Consider the following 25,447-nt stretch of genomic DNA (forward strand, 5'->3'; position numbering starts at 1 on the left):
AGAAATGTCTTCTAAATCATGTTTTCTTCATTTATTTTTTTACTTATGTTGCTATAATATATATCAGTGGTTCTCAAACTTTTTAGATGTCAAGGACCATTGTCTTGAGATGCAGAAGTAAAGATTTGAGTTAAAAATGGATATATTATATTCAAAGATTTGCACACATTTTCACTTTTTTTTTCTTTTCTTCAAAAATAGCAGATGTACAAGCTCATAGCGCGGCACTCGGCGCTATCTGCTATTTTTGAATAGCCAAAGAAATCTAAAGTGACACAGATGTGTTCCCGGATTGAATGGGTTAATTTCAAACTTGTCTATTTTTATTTAAAATAGTGTATGCTGTAGAACTTCATATAAAGGCCATAGAAAATCCATACATTTTTTTCCATGGAGATTTCAGGAAATATCAATTATTTTAAGCCTGGAACTGGAAGCCATCCAGGCTCATGGTGAATCGTGACCATAAAACATTTGATTCTGTGTCAATTTATTTTTGAATATTTAATTATATTATATAATATATTTAATACCCTTTTTTTTGGGTGGTTTTCATTTTTTTTTTGACACCGAATCAAATGTTTTATGGTCATGATGATTCACCAGGAGCCTATACAATAATTTATATAAATATTTTCGAAAATCTCTGTGTGAAAAATGTATGGGTGTTCTACCTGTGGCACCACAAAATGGCCGCCACTGCTATGCCATATAGGAAGCTATAGATGGGAAATAGATAGGTTTGAAACATAGTTTCTAACCTATTCATTATTTATATAAAATATTGTATGGCATAAATATTTGATTAAATACTGCAGATCTCTCTCTCACTCTCACTCTCACTCTCACTCTCTCTCTCTCTCTCACACACACACTCTCACACACACTCTCACACACACACACACTCTCACACACACACACACACACACACACACACACACACACACACACACACACACACACACACACACACACACACACACACACACACACACACACACACACACACACACACACACACACACACACACACCCAACCAACCAACCATATTTGCTGCTGAGAAACGCACTCTTATGCAAGATCAAATGAACGATTCCTACTTTACATCTATACTCTGTATCCTCATTTTAATAAGGTTAGGTCATGTAATGGTTTAAATAAAAGCCCAGGATATTAATTGAAGTTTTATGGAGAGCAGACGTAAACGCTCTGAGCAATGTGCAGTGATAAAACAGGAACAATCCATTCCTTCACATGTACTCTGTATAACCTATATTTTTGTAATGTGTTTTTTTTGTTTAAAGGTGTTGTAAGCGATGAAAGAAACAAATGAGCAGACAAAACACTATAAAATGTAAGCTGAGGATTTTGCGAGAGAAATAAGCAACTAGGTCTATGAAAACGAGCCCAAAAGAAGTGACTATAGCCCACATGAGCACTTCAAACCTATATACTTTGAATATAGCCAATCTACAAGCTCACAACGCGTCGCATCGCAAGCTTGTAGATCTGCTATATTCAAAACCATCTTGAGGGGGAAAAAATGCAAAATGTGGAATATTTCTTTTTAACACAAATCTGGTACAAGGGTCCCTGGCACAAATTATAATTTCAGATGGGGGTGGGGGGGGGACAAGCCTGAACTCGCTTATAATAAGCAGACCTGGCAACACAGGTTATTTCTCCTGATGAATGCCGGCTGTGTGTCCATTTGGCTTGCGTTGCATCACTTCACTGACATTTCATGACAGCATTTAAATTGATGCCGTCGTCATTCTGAAATAACCGGGATTTACCGGATTACCGGCGTAGCCTACCACCCGCCCGCCCGTAATCTATCTTCACTGACGATGTCGTTCTCCTCTTCCCTCTGTCCCCTAACACATTGTGTGTGTGTGTGTGTGTGTGTGTGTGTGCAGGTATCAAGGAGGTTATCTACCTGTCTGATAAGTACCATGACAGCCCAGAGATGACTGCCTCCAGGAGAATGCTCGGCATGGCTGGCGTGGAATGCAGGTGTGTAACACACACACATTACCTCTTAACTCAATAGGTGCCAGAGGTTTATTAAAACAGGGTACATCTAGTGCCAGCGATCTCGCCGTTTACGCTGTGCTGTTTAGAGCTGTAGAATCGACGAGGAGCACCCAGATGTAAACAATGGATGCGTGTATGACAATGGATGGTCCTGGCTAACGCCTGGAACAATAACATCTCTCACACGAGTCACCATTGCGGAGTGATCGCGCATCGAAAATGACTAGTTTTCCCCCATGTAAAAAGTTAAGGAGATGTGGAGGTTTTTATCAAGGAGATAGAATGGGAGCGGATGGAAGGGAGTTTTTTTTTGGCACGGTGATCCATCTGTCCCTTCCATTTAAGAGGCACTGTGGGTGATTCCAAAGTTGCGCTAGCCCCGCCCCTTGTGGAACAATTTCACAGAGATCTCCGGTTATGGCACTCAACGTGCGTCTTTGCAAAACCGGAGATTCACGGTTTTGGCACCCAAGGAGTTAACTATTTAGCTGCCAAAGACGTATATATACGTCTTTTAATAATCAGCTGTTGTCCGCCAAAGACGTATATATACGTCTTTGAAAAAAAGGAAAAATTTTTATTTATTTTTTGTGAATTTTTTTATAATTTCAACCCTTGTCGAATTACGAACAGATTAGGAGCTAAAAATGTTCGAAGATTTGCTGCTCCATTCATTTCAATGTTAAAATTCAAACGGACAAACAATTCACTTTGTTTTTTGGTTTAAAACTACTGGTTTTGAGCTATATTGAAACATCAAACAACACATGTCAACGAGGTCAAAATGACCTCGTTGACATTTGTGAAACCACACCTGAATCTCATCTGTGATTAGAAACCATCTGGGGATCAATCATACTGGAGGAAAAAAATCTGTGGCTACGCGAACAGGTACCAAAATCATGGCAAAACCCTGGCAGAGGCTACAGACTGTTCTGAAAAAACTCTGGCAGTCAATGTGTTAATTAGGGCTGTCACGATTATGACATTTTACTTGACGATTAATTCAAATAATTACGAATAACGATTTAATCGTGTTTTTATCGTTGAACACTAGAACAGGGGTCTTCAACAGGGGGTCCGGGACCCCTAGGGGGTCCTCAGAGTTACTACAGGGGGTCCACCAAATCTTTGTGTGATTTGATTTTTTTTTTACCTTAACCACTTAACCCTAGCATCCCTTTTATGAGGAGAATTTTAGCCAAAAATAGCCGATCTACAAGCCCACAACGCCTCGCGCTGCGAGGCGTTGTGAGCTTGTAGATTGGCTATTTTTGGCAAAGAGCTATCGGTGTAGAGGGAAAAAAGAGCAGACCACATAAACAAAAAAAAGTCGAATCCGAAACACAATTTTATACAAAATAGAGGGGGTCCCTGCTTCATCTCTCTCTCAGCTAGGGGGTCCTTGGGCTGAAAACATTGAAGACCCCTGCACTAGAACATGTGAATAAAAATGTACATGGGCAAAGCTTGAAGTGTGCAAGACACTGAGGCTCTAATGTCTCCCTGTGAGCAGGCTGGTGCCATGCATGGTTTCATTTCTGTGAGAGTGAATGTCGTGCACATTGTAAAGTGCTTTTGTATGAAGGCGCTGTACAAAGGCATCATTCTTACCATTATGAAGGCCTCGTCTACTTGTACAATTACAATGTCAGTTTAGTCTTATCCAGAGGTACTTAATGTATACTTATTCGTATGCCAGTATCACATGCCAAAAAACTCTGCTTATTCCAATCGCACACTTATTAACACATTGGCTGTCAAGATATTAAGCATAGTTTTCTATCCCCATGCCAGCGTAATTACCTTAAATCAACGATCGTTGAAACGCCGTGGAAGATACATTGTGTACAAAAAAAACACGAAAAAAAGAGTTCCTGTGGGAAGGCGGAGGGATCTGTGAATCCACAGGGACAATAACGTTCCAACCACGATCGGCCATTTTGGGGCTTTGGTCCGCTGAAAACGGGTGGTTTTCAATGCAAAAAAAAAGGAAACTGAGTTACAGCGGCAGTGGCTCGGGGGTAGAGTGGTCGGGTAGAGTGAACTGGAAAACCGCAAGGTTCCCAGTTCGATCCCGGGCTGGGGCGCTCCCCTAGAGTTAGTGTGGAAGTGTCCTTGAGCAAGACGCTGAACCCCTAATTGCTCCCAATGAGCAGGTTGGTGCCTTGCATGGTTTCCTCCGCCATCGGTGTATGAATGTGTGTTTGAATGGGTTAATGGCACAATCAATGTAAAGCGCTTTGGATAAAAGCGCTATATAAATGCACCATTTACCATTTACAGCTGTTTTTCTGAAAATCCCATCGTTGGGGCGGATGGCTTCCTTCTTTTTTGGAAGGACGTCACATCCGACTACTTCTTCTCTGAGTGACGATCGATCATTCCAAAGCTGTGTTAGGTCGCCCCTTGTGGAATTTTCAAAAAAGATATATGTTTTTTTGGAAAGAACGCATCAACTCGATCTTGGCCATCAAGTGATGCATTTGAAAGAACGAGTATATGCGATCTTGGTAATCAATGTGTTAAAGGGATAGTTCACCCCCAAAATGACTTTTTTTTTCCCCTATCGATTAGTCACCCCATGGAGACTTTTATGTATATATTTTTTTGTTTTTGTCTCATTCCTAAGCCAATCATTTGATGACCGGCAGCGGTTCCGGTAGGGATAAACAATTGAAAAAGGTGACGAGGGATGAACAAGCATCTCTGGGGGGGAAAATGGTGACAAGAAGAGATTGAAGGAGCAAGGAGTGTAGTTTAAAGAGGAACATGAAGTCAACAGAGATGGATTAGACTTTAGAGGGTTGAGGGAGATGGAGAGAAAGAGGAGAGACTAGCAGAAGGAGAGGGAGCGATAGAGGAGAGGATGAGAGGGGAGCATACATACATCAATGTATTTACAGTAGCCTCCCCAGGGTCTGTCTGGTACATTTCACCCAAACATGATGGATATTAACTTCTCTTTCCTGGACTGTCTCTCTGTCTGTCTCTCTTGGAGTTCTCTCTAACTGGGCCCTACTGGGCAGACCTGGGGCTCGGCTCGGCCCGAACAATTACCATACTTTGAGGCCCAAAAAAACAGAAAACCAGAAAAGGTCTCATTATCTGCTTAATATCATCAAAGTCACGCATCCAACAAGCTTTGAACTGAGCAGATTGGACTTTCCGTTCCAGAGATAATGGCCAAGACATCTTGAAAACGACCACTTTTGCCGATTTTCGATTGAGTTTTAGCCATTGTCGCCGTTTTTCTTTAAAATAAATAAAAATGTTTTATAATATATGAGATAACGCGATCCAAAGATTTGCTGCTCCATTCACTTCAATGTTAAAAAATACATTTTCCTGTGTTTTACCATGTATTTTTGAGTGAAACATGCTATTATCAAACAACAAATGGTCGCGATGACCTCGTTGATATTTGTGAAACCACACCTGAAAACCCTCAGTGATTAGTAATCATCAGGGGATCAATCATACTGGGGATAAATAGTCTGTGACTACTTGAAAAGGTAAGAGAATCGCAAAATCCTGGCACTGGGACCACACAGCCAGAAATATGTCTGGCACTGAATGAGTTAATAACACGGGCTAGGAACGTAAATGTTTACCTGAGTAACGTTCACTTTGAGCTGCTTCCAACACATCCACTGCCATTCCAGACGGCCTTACCGTTAGGCCGCTAGAGGCAGTTGAAAGTCATTTTTTGGGGGTAATAGATTATTTTTCGCGTATGGTCGGGTACGGGCAGAATTTGAGAACTCTAGTCTCTCTCATAGAGGTGCAACAGTTACTCAAACTAACCAATTGAATCGATTAATCAGTTCTTAAAAAGCATACATTTTGTGGAGAAAACACATGTTCTATTCCTGTTTTGTATAGGTGACAAATATCATTTTTTACGATTACATAGTATAAGACGGGGCTCATGTGGTTAATCCGACTAAGCAATTTAGTCTGTTATAAAAAACAAGAATGAATCTATTGGAATCTTTCCACAGTGGTTCTTTGACATTACTAATACCAAAACACGTGTCTCCATTATTTGATTGATTTCTGAAAAAAAGTAATCAACGGTATAATTACTTTATTATCTTCAGTCAATATTTGCAGCCTTACTCTCTCTCATTTCTTCTGTTCAATATGACCAGAACCTGGACGAGCAGGTACTGTAGATTTAGTAGTGGTGTGTGTTTAACTCATTCAGATCGGGAACGCATCTGTGTCATTTTTAGATTTCTTTGGGCAATTCAAAAATAGCAGATATACAAGCTCATAGTGTGGCACTGAGTGCCGCACTATGAGCTTGTAGATCTGCTATTTTTTGTTTGTTTTTAATCGTGGAGTGTGTGTGTGTGTGTGTGTGTGTGTGTGTGTGTGTGTGTGTGTGTGTAAAAAAAACGTGTTGCTATAATATCAGTGGTTCTCAAACTTTTTCCATGTCAAGAACCCCCCAAAATGATATGAATTTGGCCGTGGACCCCCCATCTCAAAGTATTTTCTTCCAGGGACCCCCACCAGAAGCAAAGATTTGAGTTAAAAATGTTCCCTTTTAAAAATATATAAATTCAAAGATTTGCACAAAGTTTAATGATTTTTCAAAAAAAATAGCAGATCTACAAGCTCATAGCGCTATGAGCTTGTAGATCTGCTGTTTTTGAATAGCCAAAGAAATCTAAAATGACATGCCTCCCCGATCTTAAAGGGCTAAAATTCATATAATGAATGTTTGTGCTTGTCTCTTCACCTGTGTGTGTGTGTGTGTGTGTGTGTGTGTGTGTGTGTGTGTGTGTGTGTGTATGTGCGCGTGTGTGTGTGTGTGCGCTGCAGGCAGTTCAAGCCCAGGAGGACGCAGATCGTCATTGATTTTGACTCCATCAACCAGGCTGGATCGTCGGAGGCTCAACCAGCATGCAGCCAGGCTGGAACGGCTGCGCTCGCGTCAGGGAGCGAGGGAGCACCAAAGACTGTGTGAAAAGGAGAGAGAGAGAGAGAGAGAGAGAGAGAGAGAGGAGAGGGCCATGGTGGCTCTTGTATTTTTTTTTCCCCCTTTCTCTTCCTTATTTGCTTTGTACCAAAGGCAGAATACTCAAGGATATCTTGACTTTCTATGTCTCTGATCAGCCAGACAGATATTCTCAAAGTTAAAGAAAGAAAGAAGAAAAAATATATGTTTTCATGCTTCGCCTTTCATGGCTGCTCGGCATGACTGAACATTTTCATTTTATTCCTTTTATTAGATTTTTTATATTTTAATCCATTCAATCCGGGAATGCAGCTGTGTCATTTTGGATCTCTTTTGGCTATTCAAAAATAGCAGATATACAAGCTTGTAGATCTGCTGTTTTTTTTTTTTTTTGTGAAAATGTGTGCAAATCTTTAAATACTGTATATATATTTTTAAAGGGAACATTTGTCAAATATTTTTGTTCCAGGGACTCCCCAGAAGCAAGTATTTGAGTTACAAATGTTCGCCGCCCTATGAGCTTGTATATCTGCTGTTTTTGAATAGCCAAAAGAAATCTAAAATGACAGACATGCGTTCCCGGATTCAATGTTTTAAATGTTCTCTTTTATTGTATTTAATTTTTTGAGTGGATGTCTCACTCCTATAAACACCCTTCAAAACAAGGGAGGAGTTGGGGCCTTATAAGGCAGTAAAGGGGGGGGGGGGTGGTAAGGGGCGTGCACTCACGTTCATATTTGTACCCCTTCTTTTACTTCTGAGATGTTTGCTGCATGTTCTGGGTTCTGAGGCTTTTAGCCGCTCAAGGCCAATGGATTACTTGTCTTACCAATATAACAGTTTAATTTTGACAGTCGTGGGAAGGACTGATTTATTCAGAAAAGGGTGACCAAGGGTTGGTAAAAAAATAAAAATTGGGTCAGGTACTATGTTACATTTGCGGTCAAGTTACAGAACTACAAACTATATATAAATATAGCAGGGTCAACTAAAACTTAATTTATATTGTGTTGTATGACGGTGTCACACTTTGAATAAGTATATACAGTATTAAAGGGATAGTTCACGCCCAAAATGACTTTCTTTCTATCGATTAGTCACCCCATGGACACTTTTTGTTTTTGTCACATTCCCAAGCCAATAATTTGATGACCGGTAGGAGACACAGTGAGTATCCTTTGTGTCTCCTACCGGTCCACTTTGTGTCTCCTACCGGTCCACCGGTCATCACATTTATTGGTTTAGGAATGCGACAAAAACGGTAAAAAAAATGTCCATGAATTCAAGTCTCCATGGGGTGACTATTTGCTAGAATAGGGTGAACTATCCCTTTAAACATAATTTATTTTAAACTCTGTAGACCCCAGTTCTCCTCAGCTGGCTTAACGTTTACATTAACCGTGAAGTCAAGAAGCAATCGGTTAAAGTACACAGTATTCCTCTGGTAGAGAGTTCTCATGTTCTCTGACCATGTGAGAGTATAGTGAACCATGTCCTGAACCACAGGTTCAGAGTGTGGACCTTCTCAGAGCCTCTCCACTGAGCAAAGATTGACTGTTACACTCTTCTGCTCCACTGACTATAAAGTTTTATTTTTTTGGCAGATGGACGGTGTTCTCATGCCCTACTAGTGTTAGTTCTCATGGATTAAAGTTCTCAGTCGCCACGACTGATTTCAGTCATTTGGATTCCATAGAAGCCAGCAGCATGTTTTCTATGGATGTTGCGCAGCAAAAATAGCCTATCTACAAGCTCTCAATGCGTCTACGACGCATTGAGAGCTTGTAGATAGGCTATTTTCGGTTATCATTAAGATTAGAGCATTTGAAGTAGTCAAACTAGCCATATGTTAAGAAGCATCTTCCATAAAATCTTAGTAATAGTGTCTGATAAATTCATATTAAAGCAAATGTTAAAGCCTCAATCTGTGATTTATTCACCTGGTTGACAGCAAGGAATTTGCATCATCATTTAGCATATTGTGTTAATGATTTAGGAATCAGCTCTAGTGTGTGTGTGTGTGTGTGTGTGTGTGTGTGTGTGTGTGTGTGTGTGTGTGTGTGTGTGTGTGTGTGTGTGTGTGTGTGTGTGTGTGTGTGTGTGTGTGTGTGTCGCATGTTAGGACACATTAGGTCATACAAACATTTTCAGTTGTGAGATTTTATCTTGCTTTAATCCATGAGTTCTAGAGCCTGACGATGCCGTGTGTTTATGTCCCATACCGAGTAGGGCTGACACGATTAACACATTTAAGTTGACGATTAATTTTCCCACAAATAATTAACCATGTAATTGTGTTTTTGCCATTGAACATTGGAACATAATATGAATACAATTTTAATTTCTGAAACGTTTGGGAACCCTTTGGCATATAGACCACCGATTGCTGATATGTTTTGACCGATTAATTTTAAGTTAACAAACAAATAAAAATATCCACAAAACGTATTCCAAAATAAATTAAAAAAATAGCTGATCTGCAATCTCACGCCTAGATACTCATGGATTAAAGTCGCCACGCCTGATTTCAGTCATTTAGATTCCATTGAAGCCAGCATATATGGAACAATACTTTTTTTCCGGTTATTTTAAAATTAGAGCGTTTGAAGTGGTCAAACTAACAATATGTTCCAGAAGCATCTTTCATAAAATCTTACTAGTCTCGGATATAGAGTATCATTATAAAAGCCAGGTTAAAACCTAAAACATATCTGTTTGTGTGCCTGGAGACCCATCTTTTTACATATTGTGTTCATTGTTTAGGAAACGGAGCATTAGAACTTCAGTCCTGAGATTTTATTTATAGCTTACATCCATGGATGCTGTTTTTGAAAATGCTTGAAAATGTTCCCCTCTGCATAATTACAGAAGTCGTCAAAAAAGTGAGATGATGGCCAATGGGCCCTAGTTAGATCAACTGTGTTAGATCAACTCTGTGTTAGAGGTCTATTTCTACACTTAGGATTGATTGTAAAGTGTGTCTGTCCACCAGTTCTCAGCCAAGAGGAGAGAGTGAGAAAACCCCATTTTACCCACAGCTTTATTAGGGTAATTTATCTCTGCAAAGTGTTTTCTTGTAGTCGTTCCACTTGATGTAATAGTTCCTTTCTGAGGGTCGTTTAGCCAGCAGGGGAGCATTTATTCTCATTTAGAAGACTAAGTTGTTTTAAAGTCACATTTTATTTATTTTTTGGGGGGGCGGAAATGTTCTCGCTGCAGCGGTTTTAGTCCAAATTAAGTATATTTATAGGTGTTTCCCAATACATGCTGTGGCACGGTGATTCTCAACATGCACGGATACTGCAAGCCCACCTCCAAATAATTGGCAAAACATTACAATTTTAATGATAACATTCAAATTAAAACAATTTATGGAGGAAACAAATGCCATGGTAGTTTCTTCTTTAAAACTTTTGAACATTATTTTCATTATTACACCAATTAATAGGTATTGATCCAAGCCGACCACAGAATCTATTGATTGATAATTATTAAAATAAACATGCTAATTAAAATGCACAAGGCACAGCCGCGTTAAATAGTCAGATGGGTGGGCCACGAATGCTTTAAAATTACATTTTTTTTTTTAAGTGGGCCACTATCCAGAAAAGAGAACAACACTGCTGTAGCACACTGAAAATAACTTGTTTTATTTCATCGTTTTATTCTGTATTTAACCCATTGATACCTGGAACGCATCTGTGTCACTTTAGATTTCATTGGCTATTCAAAAATAGCAGATATACAAGCTCATAGCGCGGCACCGAGTGCCGCGCTATGAGCTTGTAGATCTGCTATTTTTGAAAAATATTGAAAACAAATTTTTAGATTTTTTTCAAAAAACTATCGCCTCAGGTCTTAATGGGTTAAATAACTGTGCACCACTGTATAGATAGGACAGAGGTGTGGGTGTGTGTGTGCATTCGTTTATGTTTTCCATCTGTCCGTTGTGTATACGTACAGTACATACCGGGGTCCGCAGGGTGTACTAATGGACTAATTACTTATAGCATCGCCTACTCTTAATGTTTGGCTGTGTGCTTAACATTTTGGGTGCAATGTGGAATCAATAAACCCTGCACAACTCCGCGAGCTCTCGTCTTGTCCTGGTGATTCTTTGCACACTTACGACTTCACAGCTGTTATGCTGTCAAGGACCCCCAAAATGATATGTATTTGGTGTCCCCATGTCAAAATATTTTGTTCCAGGCACCCCCAGAAGCAAAGATTTGAGTTACAAATGTTCCTTCTAAAACCTATTGTATTCAAAGATTTGCACAAATATTCACGATTTTTGAATAGCCAAAATATAAAAGGTTAAAGTGGTTAAAGTTATTGTGATGCTATATTAACACATTTTGCTGGGGACCCCCTGGAACCCCCCCCCCCCCCCCCCCCCCCCCCCCAAGCACCCCCGGTGGGTCCCCAGACCCCACTTTGAGAACCAACGGCTTAGAGTAGCGGTCATTCAGTGCAAACGTTGAAGCCTTGTGTTAATTGAATTGTTACATTTTATGTTGCAGATGCTTGTCTAATTTTCAAGGCTTTAAATGGGCTTCCTCCACTGAAACAGTTAATCGAGCGAAGGGAAAGTGGTGACAGAGCAACAAGGGCAACTACCAGAGGGGACTGTGATGTACCATTCAGACGGGAGTGTGTTTGGTGAAACAGTCTTCTCTGTTAGTCTCCCATCACTGGAATAGTCTCCCTATACCAGGGGTCCTCAACAGGCGGACCGCGGTCCGTTTCCGGACCGCGGGGCACCTCTCTGTGGACCCTGGGAAAATTATAATAATAAAAAAATAAATAACTATAACCCTAACCCTAAAACCGAATTAAAGTAAGAAAAAACGGGGGGAAAAGTACCCGGATCCGCCCAAATCCGCGCCCAAACCCGCGCGCGCTTCGCGCGCGCGGGTTTGCATGTGCGGACCCTAGCCTTATTCAAAAACGGATTTGTGGACCTTCAAGATTTGTTGTTGAGGACCCCTGCCCTATACCGAAGTAAGAGAGACCACCAACTATTTTACCTTTACCTAATTCAACCCTACCCATTAAGACCTGGAACGCATCTGTGTCACTTTATGACTTGAACTAAAAAAAAGCATTATTTTACACTTTGGCTATTCAAAAATAGCAGATATACAAGCTCATAGCGCGGCACCGAGTGCCGCGCTACGAGCTTGTAGATCTGCTATTTTTGAAAAATCGTGAAAATCTTTGAATATATGTTAATTAAAAGCGAACATTTTTAACTCAAATCTTTGCTTCTGGGGGTCCCTGGAACAAAATATTTTGAGATGGGGATCAGCGGCCAAATACATATCATTTTGGGGGTCTTTGACATGAAAAAGTTTGAGCACCACTGATATAGAAACATACGTTTTTTTCCCCTGCTGGGATTTAGAAGACATTTGTAGAATCAGCTTCAGGTCTTTTAAGAGATGGCTTAAAGCTAATCTGAGTTCCCAGAAGTTTTCGCCGGCTCGGCGAGGAACTTCTGGGCCAAACCCCCTGTATTTGTGGGCGGGATGTACGTCACGCTCTGAATCTGAGCGGACACGCCTCTTACCGGTTGCAACTCGTCTAAAAAGTCCGACGAGAGGCAAACAGCAGTACACAACAATGGCGGTCGAAATTTCTCAAGGGGAAATTGCTTCCCGTCGATCCTATAGACGGATTTCCGCGCGACGTCATCACAGAGCAGAATGCGCAATCTGCGCATGCCTGGGGGTCAGTGGGGGAAAGGCGCGTTCGAAAATACAGCCCTGAGCGGCAGTGAGCGCACTGGCCAATACAAACTAATAGGCGAGTGTGCTCCGGTGCGTAATTTCCAAACGCACCCATAGGCTTCCCCCCGCAGCTGCGCGGTCATATTCCTCTCATGTTTACTAACAGGAAACCTCCCTATTTAGATGCAACACCCACTGCATGTGGATCCCGCCCCCTATTCTTCATTGGCTGTTGATTTGAATCACAACGCAGTGGCCGCGCCCCCGCTGTCCAAACTCCGAGGCAATGCCTCCCAGACTAGCTTAAAGCTAACCAAATTTGTAATCATGGGCAATTATCAGCTCCGTTTGGCACTGGTGTCATTTCTCATATTCTACAGTAATTGTTCAGTCTCCTGTACTACTCCTGTCTACTGTCTTGTATTGATGTCTGTTTTTGTATGGATAGTTTTATCATCACTTTTTAACAGCCTGCTCAGGGACTACAGATGAAAATTAGCTTTTGGCTAACTGGCTCATTTACGTGGATGTGAAAACTGACATGTTGATTAATGTGCACTGTCTCTGATATAAAAAAAATGGAATTAGCTTTGAACAAACGCACAACGATCTGAAGACGTGTCAAAGCGGAGTTAGGATTCATAAGTATTGTTTCACACAGCATGCCTACTGTGTGTGTGTGTGTGTGTGTGTGTGTGTGTGTGTGTGTGTGTGTGTGTGTGTGTGTGTGTGTGTGTGTGTGTGTGTGTGTGTGTGTGTGTGTGTGTGTGCATACATACATATGCACACACACATATTCAAAGCCTATAAACATGTCCAAAATTGTGAAGTCGGAACCATTCTTTCTGTAAGGGCGGAGGCAGAGATGGCACTTTCCCCCCTCCCCTTTTGTATTGTTTTAATTGTTATTTATTCCCCCAGACCAAAAGTGCACATGCAAAAGTAACCTCAAAACAAATGGACTAAATAGTGAGAATGGGACCTCTCAGTGGACAAAGACTGTTTTATTCTGTTTAATTCAGTTGAGGACAATGTTTTTGGGCCTTCCACTGGCATGAACAGTACTGGAGTCTTAAAAATATAAGACCACATAAACCTTTATTGATCCCCGGAGGTCAATTTGCTTATATGGTGCATTTATATAGCGCTTCTCTCCAAAGCGCTTTACATAGATTGTGCATTACATTCACACACATTCATACACCGATGGCGGAGGAAACCATGCAAGGCACCAACCTGCTCATCGGGAGCAATTAGGGGTTCAGCGTCTTGCTCAAGGACACTTCGATACTAACTCTTCGAGTCATTGCAGCAACAAAATTGCTTTTTATTTTATTTTATGCCGCACACCACCTACAAGGCCCTCAGCAGCAACCCCATTGCTGTTAGAACTGTACTCACTCCCAATCTTCTGCCGTAATCTAAAGACTCACCTCTTCGGACTCCACCTTAGCCCGTAGCAGTGGTGTAAAGCCACTAAGTACATGTACTCAAGTACTGTACTCAAGTACAATTTTGAGGTATTTTTTACTTCAATATTTACAATTTTCAATACTGTTACTTCTACTCCACTGCATCTCGGATCCAAATATTGTACTTTTACTCCACTACAATTATATGAAAACTTTAGTTACTAGTTACTTTGTAGATTTTGATAATTATTACAAAATATACATTAACCACTTCAGCCCTACATATATTTCGGCCATTTGAAAATAGCCGATCTATAAGCTCACAATGCATCGTGATGCGACGCATTGTGAGCTTGTAGATCTGCAATTTTCAAAATATGTGTATACATTTCATACATTTTGAAAACTTGTGAAATGGGACATTTGCATAATGAGCACTTTCTACTTTTGGTACATTAAGTGCATTTTGATACCAATACTTTTGCACTTTTACTCAAGTAAATGTTTAATTACGAACATTTACTTGTAACAAAGTTTCTACATTGCAGTATTGATACTTTTAAGTAAAACATTTGGAAAAAAACTGCTGAAGACTCACCTCTTCAGACTCTACCTCAGCCTGTATCTCTTGCCCTATAGCCTTGATGACCTTGCAATCTTATGCAAAGGTTAATTTGTAATTTAGATAGCATGTTATTAGACAGATGCCAGGTTCATTTGTTGACCTGGCATCCTTTAGTTTGTATAGTTTCAATGTACAGATCATTTATTTTGTTATAATATACTGTTTAGAATGATGACAAATTCTTGGTTTACCTATGATCCTAGATTACTATTTTTATGCATTTGATGTATTACCTCGTGTTTAATCCCTCAAGACATAATGATAATGATAAAAAAAGGAGAACTGAATGGGTTCCCAGATTGCCTCGTGTTTTCCTTGCTTACTGTAAATCACTCTGGATTAAGAGTGTCTGCTAAATGCCTGAATAGGCTCTATGCACAGCAGCCATATTGGAAGGAAATTGGGCCTCTTCCTTACTTCCTTCACAGGTGTTACCAATGATACTAATGTGAAGGCTCTGTTCCATTCTGGTCAAACAGAGTCAGGGTGCTGATATTGTGCATGTTGGCTCACTGGAAACACTCTGCTACACCAGTGGGTCTCAAAGTGTGGTCCAGGTACCCTCATGCTGGTGCCTTGAGGGGGTTCCAAATGGCCCCTTACGGGTGTGTAACTCTGAGAGCGTACAAATGGGACCAAATGGACCCGTAAGGGTCCATTTGGTTCCATTTGTACACTCTCAGAGTTATGGGGGTCCTTGAAATTAAAATGTTTGAGAACCACTGTGCTACACTAAATGGAACAGAGACTTCATTGGAATCATTGGTAACACCTGTGAAGGAAGTAAGGGAGAGGCCCAATTTCTTTCCAATATGGCTGCTGTGCATAGAGCCTATTGTAACTGTCACAGCACCTACAGTACCGGTAATATCCTTGTATGAAACCTCATCCTTATTAAACCGTCACCTGCACGTTCCTCTGGATAAGAGCATCAGCTCTCTACAGGCAGAGTGATAAAGAGGAGGATCTTATCAGGCTCAGTGATACGAGGTTTTCGCTGAATGCTCACCCCGGCATAGAGACGCTAAGGTCCATGTGATTAAAGGGAAATGATTGAATATAATATGCAAATATTTCACAGCGCTCGGTGTTAGTGTTTCAGTAAATTAAAGCATCACTGTTTATCAATGATGACAGTGATATTGGAGCGTGTGTTACAACCTGACGCGCACACCTAGATTTCCATTTAATCTCTCAATTTATTTAACCTATTTTAGATTTCTTTGAGCTATTAAAAAATAGCAGATCTACAAGCTCATAGTGCCGCGCAACGAGCTTGTAGATCTGCTATTTTTTGGAAAAATCATGAACATTTGTGCAAATATTAGATTATTTCATTTTTCAAGGGGACATTTGTAACTCAAATATTTGCTTCCGGCGGTCCCTGGAACTAAATGTTTTACAAATGTTTGCTTTGAGAAATATATATCCAAAGATTTTCAAGATTTTTCAAAAATAGCAGATCTACAAGCTCATATAGCGTGGCACTCGGTGCCGTGCTATGAGCTTGTAGATCTGCTATTTTTGAATAGCCCAAAGAAATCTAAAAATGACAGAGATGCGTTCCCCCCGGTTTGAATGGGTTAAGCATATCCTGGTCATATTTCTAGGTGTAGCTCTTTTATATTGTGTGGATCTTTTCTTTCTTTCTTTCAGACGCTCGAGGCTTACGGTGTCCCTCCTCCCAACCTACCCCTGAGTCCTGACCATATGGAGTCACAATCAGCTTTATTGTCTCATCACAGGTTTACAGAAGTAAAAATGTGTTGTCGTGCATAGTTCCCATCGTAACGTCATTTCCATAGAACAAAAAGAAAGTGAAGAAGAATAAAGGGGGGGGGGTCAAACAAGAGAAAAAAGTGAGCATGGCAGCAGACATATACTGTGCATGATATACTTATGGACGCTAGTTAAAGTGCTAGAAAAACACTATAAAAAAGACAAAAGTCAGTGCTTTGTTACCTTTGTACATGGGATTAAGGTGCAAAATGTCAGTGGGTGTCGACCGCATAATCCACATAAAGTAGACTGACACTGGCATAATCCACAAGTAAGTCCACACAGGTACCAGAGCCATGGTGATGAACCCAGACAGCAACATCCTGACAAGAGGTGTTGCAGGGGGACACCGTCTCTTGCATGGAGGGCTCTGAATGGCAGGGTCAGTGTGTGGAAGACCAACCTCCCCCCCACTATATCTAGCTATAAGCTTCTTCTCAGTCCTGAAGTATCAATACTGCGATGTAGAAATACTGTTTAAAGTAAAAGTACAGAATAAAAAAATGACTTGAGTAAAAGTACAAAAGTACTGGTATCAAAATGTACTTAAAATACCAAGAGTACATAGTACTCACTATGCAAGTTTTCAAATGTATACAAATATTTTGAAAATAGCTGATCTACTAGCTCACAGTGCGTCGCACCGCAATGCATTGTGAGCTTGTAGATCGACTATTTTCAAATGGACGGAATGTACAGTATATAGGGCTGAAGTGGTTAATGCATGTTTTGTAATAATCAAAATCTAAAAACTAACTAGTAACTAAAGTTTTCAAAAAATTGTAGTGGAAAAAAAGTAGCCTACAACGCGTCGCGCTGCGATGCGTTGTGAGCTTTTAGATCTGCTATTTTCAGCATGCAACCAAGTGTAAAATCATCCATTACGATGCCATCAAGGCACCGCCAAAATACATTTTAGTCGACCAAATCAACTGCAGTTTTAGTCGACTGTAATCTTATGATATTTAGTCTACTAAAACTAGACTAACAGTAAAACATTTCAGATGACTAAAATATGACTAAAACTAAATGGAATTTTATTCAAAAGACTGACTAAAACTAAATCAAAATGTTGCTGTCAAAATCAACACTGGCCAGATGTAGGCCTACAGTATGGAGGATGGAGATGACTGGAGACATCGCTGGAGGACTCATCTGAGGATGAACTAGAGAGAGGAGGGGGCTCTATCTCTATCCATGGGTTCTAAAGGTTGACCCTGACATCACTTACACAACTGATGTCAAGTAGAAGACGGCTCAAGGTAGGAACCTTTTCGTTTCATTTTGCTGGTGCTGCTGCTTGTGTTGTATGCTGTGTGTTTACTAATGTTATTCAAGCTGTTGTCTACTATTGTCTTTTAGAGACCCAATGACTGGGTGGCAATGGAACATGTTCAGTGTCTGTTTCTGGCTCTTGATTTGAAGACTGATGTGAATCTAGAGAGTATGTGTGTTGTGTTGTGTTGTGTCTGCCGTTGAAGGTAGTGAGTTGTAACTGGTAACAGAAGATGTGTATGTGTGGCTCGAGGTTTTGGGCTTTGACATAACAGCTGCAAACTTCTTCATTTGGAATTGAAGACTGATGTGGATTTTGTCTCTGCTGTGCAATGTCAATGTAGGCCTATTTCTCATGGACTATTCTTTCTTTCTCTCTTTGTCTCTTTCTCTCTTACTCACTCACTCACTTCTTCACTTCTTTCTTTCTCCAGATTATGTTGCTTTGCTGATCTGTTGCTTTGTGCTGTATGATAGGCTGTGTATACAGTACAAATGTAATTCAAGCTGTTGCTCTATTGCAGTAATTCTGTGTTTTACTGATGTGATTCAAGCCGTTGCTTTTCAGTCAGTGATAACTGAAAGATGATGGGTATTGTTTATGATCATTGAAAAAACCTTGGACATAGTTGTGTGTATCCCCAGATATGGACTGGTAACATTAATGTGATCGTGGGCTCAATAGACCCCTTAACAGATGACGTCACACTGATAAGAACCAGTATGCGTGCAACCAGTATGCACGCAATGAAACCCATTCTATCAGGTCTCGCTAGGACGCGCCTCACTAGCCAACACACAAGAGGGGGTTGGGGTGTGCTGAAACCAGCGCACCCCAAAACAACAGGTTGGGAATTGATTGCGTGAAACAATCACCTGTGCGTCTAGTCTCAATGTTAGTAAACAAATAATTGGTCTATACTGTGTGTTTTGTATAGCCTATTGTGAAATTACTGTGACGCCTCAATGGTGTACTTAATCGAATTGAGCTTTGCCAAAGTGAAAGGAGTTGAATATTTTTTTCGCAAACTGCATATTCAAATACAAATTTTCTTAAAACATATTTTGTGTTGTAAAAGGTAACTCATGTTACTTACTAGTAGCTAATTGAAAGTATTATTTTTGTAAAATAGATATCATTAAAAAAGATGTATTAATTGCTATCCACTGGCTCAGGGGCTGATCCTGGTTCTTTTGAGAGATGTAATTCACTAGAATGGGCTCTCTGTGTACGCAACAAAAGATAACTGAAGAGCTCACACACGCACGCACGCACGCACGCACGCACGCACGCACGCGCGCGCGCAAATGTCCAAATACTGATAAGTGGCCTGTATTGACACAGATGGATGTGGTGTAGGTGGTTATCAGTTCTCACTCACTCACTCACTCACTCACTCACTCACTCACTCACTCACACTCTCTCACTCACACTCTCACACTCACACTCTCTCACTTCTCCACTGATTCCAGGATAAACATGTCTATTAATTTCAACTCACACACACATAGGGCCTATTTCCTCATTTATGCGACCGTGTCACGCGTGCTGCAAATAGCAGATCTACAAGCTCTACAAGTTTGTGGTTTCAGTTCACAATGCCATGTGTTGTGAGCTTGTTATCAGCTATTTTGGGCATGTGACACCGCCCGTACGACGAAGTATAAATCAGGCCGCCAGACATATCTCTATTATCACACCTTGACATTCAGCCGTTTGCCTTCTGTGTGGGTTTTTTTCCAGTGGTGGAATGGAACTAAGTACATTTACTCAAGTAAAATGTTGAGGTATTTTATGCTTTAGTGGAGTATTTTCAACACTTTTACTAAAACAAAAATATTGTTCACTCCACTACAATTATTTGAAATATGTATATTTCTGCTATTTGAAAATAGCCGATCTACAAGCTACAACGCGTCGTGAGCTTGTAGATCTGCTATTTCCTACAGTAGGTGACCAGTGACTTTGACCAGTTTCACTTTCAGAACCTTTGCATCATGCATGTCACACTAACAGTATGCGGCACAAACACAACACCAATGGTTTTGATAATGTGGATTGTGGAAGTTAAACGGTGGATTTGTGGATAGGACTCTTTGGATATTTTGACATTTCTATATTTGTTATTGTTATTATTGTTATTATTGTTATTATTATTATTGTTTTAGATATATTCTAGTACAGGGGTCTTCAACGTTTTCAGGCCAAGGACCCCCTAGCTGAGAGAGAAATGAAGCAGCGACCCCCCTCTAAATTGTATAAAATTGTGTTTCAGATTAAACTTTTTTGTTTACTTGATCTGCTCTTTTTTCCCTCTACACCTGTACGTCTTTGCCAAAAATAGCAGATCTACAAGCTCACAACGCCTCGCAGCGAGGCGTTGTGAGCTTGTAGATCTGCTATTTTTGGCTCAAGTTCCCCTCAGAAAAGGGATGTTAGGGTTCAAGTTAATGTAAAAATCATACCACACAAAGATTTGGCGGACCCCCTGTAGTAACTCTGAGGATCCCCTAGGGGTCCCGGACCCCCTGTTGAAGACCCCTGTTCTAGTACATATCTATATATTCTAAGCTTTAAAGACAGCTTTTAGGAAGGCCACTCGACAAGCCTATCTGGGTTTTTTGTTTGTTTTGATTTAGATTTTTTTTTTCCTTTTCATATAAAAATTATAGTTTTTTTTCCATTTTGTTTTGTTTTTATCATATGTCTTTTTTAAATGTGCAATAAACTCAACTAAAAACTAATAAGACTATATGAAAAAAACTTGTTATATCAACAAAACGCATCGCATTCTGTTTGCGTGACATGCATGATGCAAAGGTTTTGAAAGTGAAACTGGTCAAAGTCACTGTGGCCACCTACTGTATTTCCACATTGTGGTATTGATACTTTTACTCAAGTATAACACAAATGTGAGTACTTCTTCCACCACTGCTATTATCACACCTTGACATTCAAGCCGTTTGCCTTTCTGTGTGTGTTTTTTTCCTTATACTCCCCAAACACAAAGAAAAAGGGAAGAGGTGTAAATTGCTGTCAGTGTGGCTTCTCCTTCTCCTCCTCCTCCCCCTGTTGGATTCAAACCCTTTAGAACAGCAGAGAGCCCGTCTGGGAGCAGGAGGAGGAGGAGGAGAAGAGAAAGAGGAGAAAAACAACCTTGGAGGGAAATGGAAGTGAATAGAAATGAGGATGAGGAGGAAGAGAAACAATGTTGCTGAATTGTATCTTAGAGTTTAATGTAATTAGACATAAAGGAGACGTGCAGAACATACTGCTGGCAGAATGCAACGTTTTGTTACTTTGTATTCATCTGCAGTATATCCGATATACAGCATTGGTTCTCAAAGCGGTCCGGGGGGGTCCCCACAGGGGTCCTTGGTGGGGGGGGGGGGGGGGGGGACTGCTATTTTTGAAAAATCTTGAAAATGTATGCAAATCATTTTTTAAAAGGCAACGTTTTTTAACACAAATCTTTGCTTCTGGGGGTCCCTGGCACAACATGTTTTCAGATGGGGGTCCGCGGCCACATACAGGATCTACAGTTGTTTGTAGGTCTCTTCAGTATCTAGTTGATCATAAAATATTGTTGCTGTCGGGCAGAAAACATATATCTCCATAAATACTTAATCTTTATAGTTTGTTTGTTTTCCCCCTTGAATTAATGCTCAATTTTTTATTTCATCGACAGTGGCAGTATAGGGGAAATAACCGCTCTACAAGCTTACACAACACGTTGTGAGCTTATAGATCTGTTATTTATAGTCTATACATTTTAGTCTATATTGATAACAGGACCACAATGGATACAAGACATGTTTTTCATTTCCTGAAAAGTAACGGTTTCCGCCGACAGCGATGGTGCGTGCGTGTGTGTGTGCGTGTGCGTGTGCGTGTGCGTGTGTGTGTGTGGGGTGTGTGCGCGAGTATAGATCCATAGAGCATTACAGCAGTGTGTATACTTGTGTGGGCCTGTACAAGTGTGTGTGTGTGTGTGTATATAAATCCATAGGAGCATTAATACAGTGTGTCTACAGTGTGTGTGTGTGTGTGTGTGTGTGTGTGTGTGTGTGTGTGTGTGTGTGTGTGTGTGTGTGTGTGTGTGTGTGTGTGTGTGTGTGTGTGTGTGTGTGTGTGTGTGTGTCTCTCTCTCTCTCTGCATGCCTGTCAAACAGCAGAATGGTGAACACAGCATCACCCAGAGTTCCCATGAACATCAATCAAGTTGTCATAACAACACTGACCTTCACTTTAATACTGTATGTGTTACTGTACTCTCCCGTGGTTATACATTTAATTTGGGTTTTAGCACAATGACAGGTAGCAGTGGTGTAAAGTAACTAAGTGCATGTACTCAAGTACTGTACTTGAGTACAATTTTGTGGTGTTTTTGCATTATTGTATTTTCAATTTTCAGTACTTTTACTTCTACTCAACTACTCAACTACATCTCAGAGACAAATATTGTACTTTTACTCAACTACAATTATTTGAAAACTTTAGTTACTTTGTAGATTTTGATTATTATTACAAAACATACATTACTCACTTCAGCCCTATATACCTTTCAGCCATTTGAAAATAGCAGACCTACAAGCTCACAATGCGTCGCGATGCGACGCATTGTGGGCTTGTAGGTCTGCTATTTTCAAAAGATTTGTATACATTTTATACATTTGAAAACTTGTGAAATGGGACACTCTGCATAATGACTACTTTCTACTTTTGTACTTTAAGTACATTTTGATAACAATACTTTTGTACTTTTACTGAGGTAAATGTAACAGTGTGTTTCTACTGTATGTTGCAGTATTGATACTTTTACTTGGGTAAAAAAATGTAGTACTTTTTCCTCCACTGGTGGACTCTTGTCATTATAATTATTGGCAAATATAGTATGTAACTTTGCCCATGTGTACAATTAGAGCTGTCACGATTAATTGTCACACAAATAATTGCGATTAATGATTTAATTGTGTGTTTTGCCTTGGAACATATGAATACCATTTAAATTTAACAATTTAAATGTTTGTTTTTTTAGGCTTCGTAATCAGAAATTGCACAGGACGGATATGACAAATAACTTAAACTTACAACGAAATTACTGACACATTTAATAATTTATACTTAAGGGATGGTTCACCCAAAACACACACACACACACACACACACACACACACACACACACACACACACACACACACACACACACACACACACACACACACACACACACACACACACATTCTATGAATGATCCTCTGACTGAATCACCCTACTGTGTACAGTTACCCCCACCTAATCATCAATGGCCTTCCAGTAAGTCAATGTAATCCTTTAAAAAGGTTATGTTGCCACTGACCTAAAAAACTGAGAAAACATACAACAAAGAGGGGGGAGAGGGGATACAGTACGAAGGTGGATTACTAAAGCTTACGTAGGAAAGTGTTGAAGGAGTTACTCAAGGTGAAAGAAAGCCTTCAACTCAAACACAACGGTATACGCTTGAACATGTGCCGTCTTGTTTCGCCCCATAAAACCGTCTCAATGCATTGGTACAATGTAACATCAGGCATTTAAAATAATGATAATAATAATAAAGTCTGCACAATAGCTGTGGCTTAAAGATCTTCCAGTAAAAGTTGTATTTGTTAATGGTTGGGACTAAAACGGTCTTCTTCAGAATGAAGCATGGACCAAACTGTAAGTCGCTCTGGATTAAGAGCGTCTGCTAAATGCCTAAACTGTAAACTGTGAATCAACACTCCTCATGTAGTAACAAATAGGCATTAGACCCTTAGCAAACATTGATACGGGACTTGGAAATAGAATGTCTTTGAACACACCCATACGCTGTTATTTGCTGGAAGTGATCAAAAGGTATAACGGCCAAAAAAGTGCCCGTCTACCAAAGCAATGGTGAAAAGAAAAGCAGGTAAACACCACCACACTACTCCAATAGCTGATGAATGCTGGTATAGAGGGACATTATGGGTAAAACATATTATATATTGTTCATAGGCCTGTCACAATTATTGCATAATCGCCTTATTGCCTGCATAATCGTCATAATCGTTTCATGTTGAAAAATCATTTTCATCATCACGTCAAAATTATGACGTGATGTAAGCTTGTAGATCAGCAAGTTCCGCTATTTTTACTTATTTTGTTAAAGGATGTCTTTTCTCTGCAATCTGTTGCTAGGTTTTTGAAGGTTGCACCAATGTTGGGCTAAAGTGCTAACGTGAGCGGGCTAAAGTGCTAACGTGAGCAGCAACATCAGGCTAGCTGCTAGCATGCTAATGTGAGCTTACAGCCTACATCATAAAACGTCAATTGAAAATTATTCTGGCCTACTGTAGTGGAATCATTTCTTAACTTCATTTTACATTGGGCTCCAGTGTTACGCATATATCCTGAACCAAGACGACCTATCACCAATGATGAGCTAAGATGCTAATGTGAGCTTTCTTTGTCTACTTAATGTTGCTGAGCTTTAATTGCCATAGCATCATGAGCTGAGTGCTAAAGCGTCTAAGCTTTGATTGGGGAAGCAGTTTCATCTGAGCTGCGTAGTTTAATGATTGGTCTACTTTTGTGGGGACTGTGACTGTAGCAGCCTCAGCTGAGCTGCTTAGTTTTCTCTGATTGGTCTACTTTTGTCTGGATATTTTTGGGCACTGTAATCAACTTCCCCCAGAGGTTGGAGAGGGTGCCTCAACTCTGGAAAACCTCCTGCATTGTCTCAGTACCTGAAGTGCGACATCCCTGGGATCTCAACAACTACAGACCAGTGGCTCTGACATCACAAGTCATGAAGATCTTCAAGTGATTGTTTCTGCAGCACCTGAAACCGCCGGTGAGTGACCACGTTGACATTCTGCAGTTTGCTTACCAGGCAAACATTGAGGTAGAAGACGCTATTATCTACCTGCTAAACCGAGACTATAACAACTAGAGCAACACCGTAAGGAGCATGTTCTTTGACTTTTCCAGGGCCTTCAACACCATCCAACCACACCGGCTAGGCAAGGAGCTCTCTGTGATGCAGGTGGACCATGGCTTGGTGGCCTGGATTGCGGTCTACCTTACCGGTAGACCACAATACATCAAACATTACCAGTAACACATTTTAGGCGTTGCCCACCTTGTTGTCTATGGTAGTAGCTGTTGGGTGGTTAAATTCTGCATTTTAGAATGCTATTATGACCTACATATGCAGGCAAGCTATTATTTAAGCAATTTTGCGACATTCCCGTCCAGCTGCATTATCGATGAGAGTGCCTGTATATGGACTTTAAAACGTAATACGCAGTACACGTGTTACCTGAGTGATGAGGGGACACTCCAGAAAAAAACGCTAATGCATTTGGACTATCCTGACAAGTTGAATTCATTATACAACAAGTCTGTAAGGTTGTCACCATGTTTCTGGGACCAGACTCCATCAAACCACTGAGTGCAGAGCCTGTGAAGTGAATGATCTTATCAACTTCTACCAAACACACAGTATACCACAATGCTTGGGAGCAAAATGACTCCGCACTCATCTAGCACTGTCCCGAACACCTCCATTCGAGCTTTGTATAATTCTGTTTGGATGCTAATATTAATTAGCC

At 40.4% G+C, this 25,447-nt stretch overlaps 1 protein-coding gene across 2 annotated transcripts in view; it reads left to right on the plus strand.

Moving 5' to 3' along the window:
- Positions 1-10,712, plus strand: part of dctd (dCMP deaminase) — a 37,766-nt gene extending 27,054 nt beyond the window's left edge. The window contains exons 5-6 of one of the 2 annotated variants that reach the window (XM_084081299.1): positions 1,921-2,017; positions 6,876-10,712. In XM_084081299.1, coding sequence (XP_083937425.1) covers positions 1,921-2,017; positions 6,876-7,161 — 383 coding nt within the window. In that variant the 3' untranslated portion in view covers positions 7,162-10,712. Of the gene's footprint in view, positions 1-1,920; positions 2,018-6,871 lie in introns of both variants that reach the window. The other variant, XM_084081300.1, reaches the window with a different exon arrangement.
- The last annotated feature ends 14,735 nt before the right edge of the window (positions 10,713-25,447 follow it).

Source organism: Gymnoscopelus microlampas (genome assembly GCF_963454915.1).
Source record: "Gymnoscopelus microlampas genome assembly, chromosome: 2".
In the NCBI taxonomy this organism is placed as follows: Eukaryota; Metazoa; Chordata; class Actinopteri; order Myctophiformes; family Myctophidae; genus Gymnoscopelus; species Gymnoscopelus microlampas.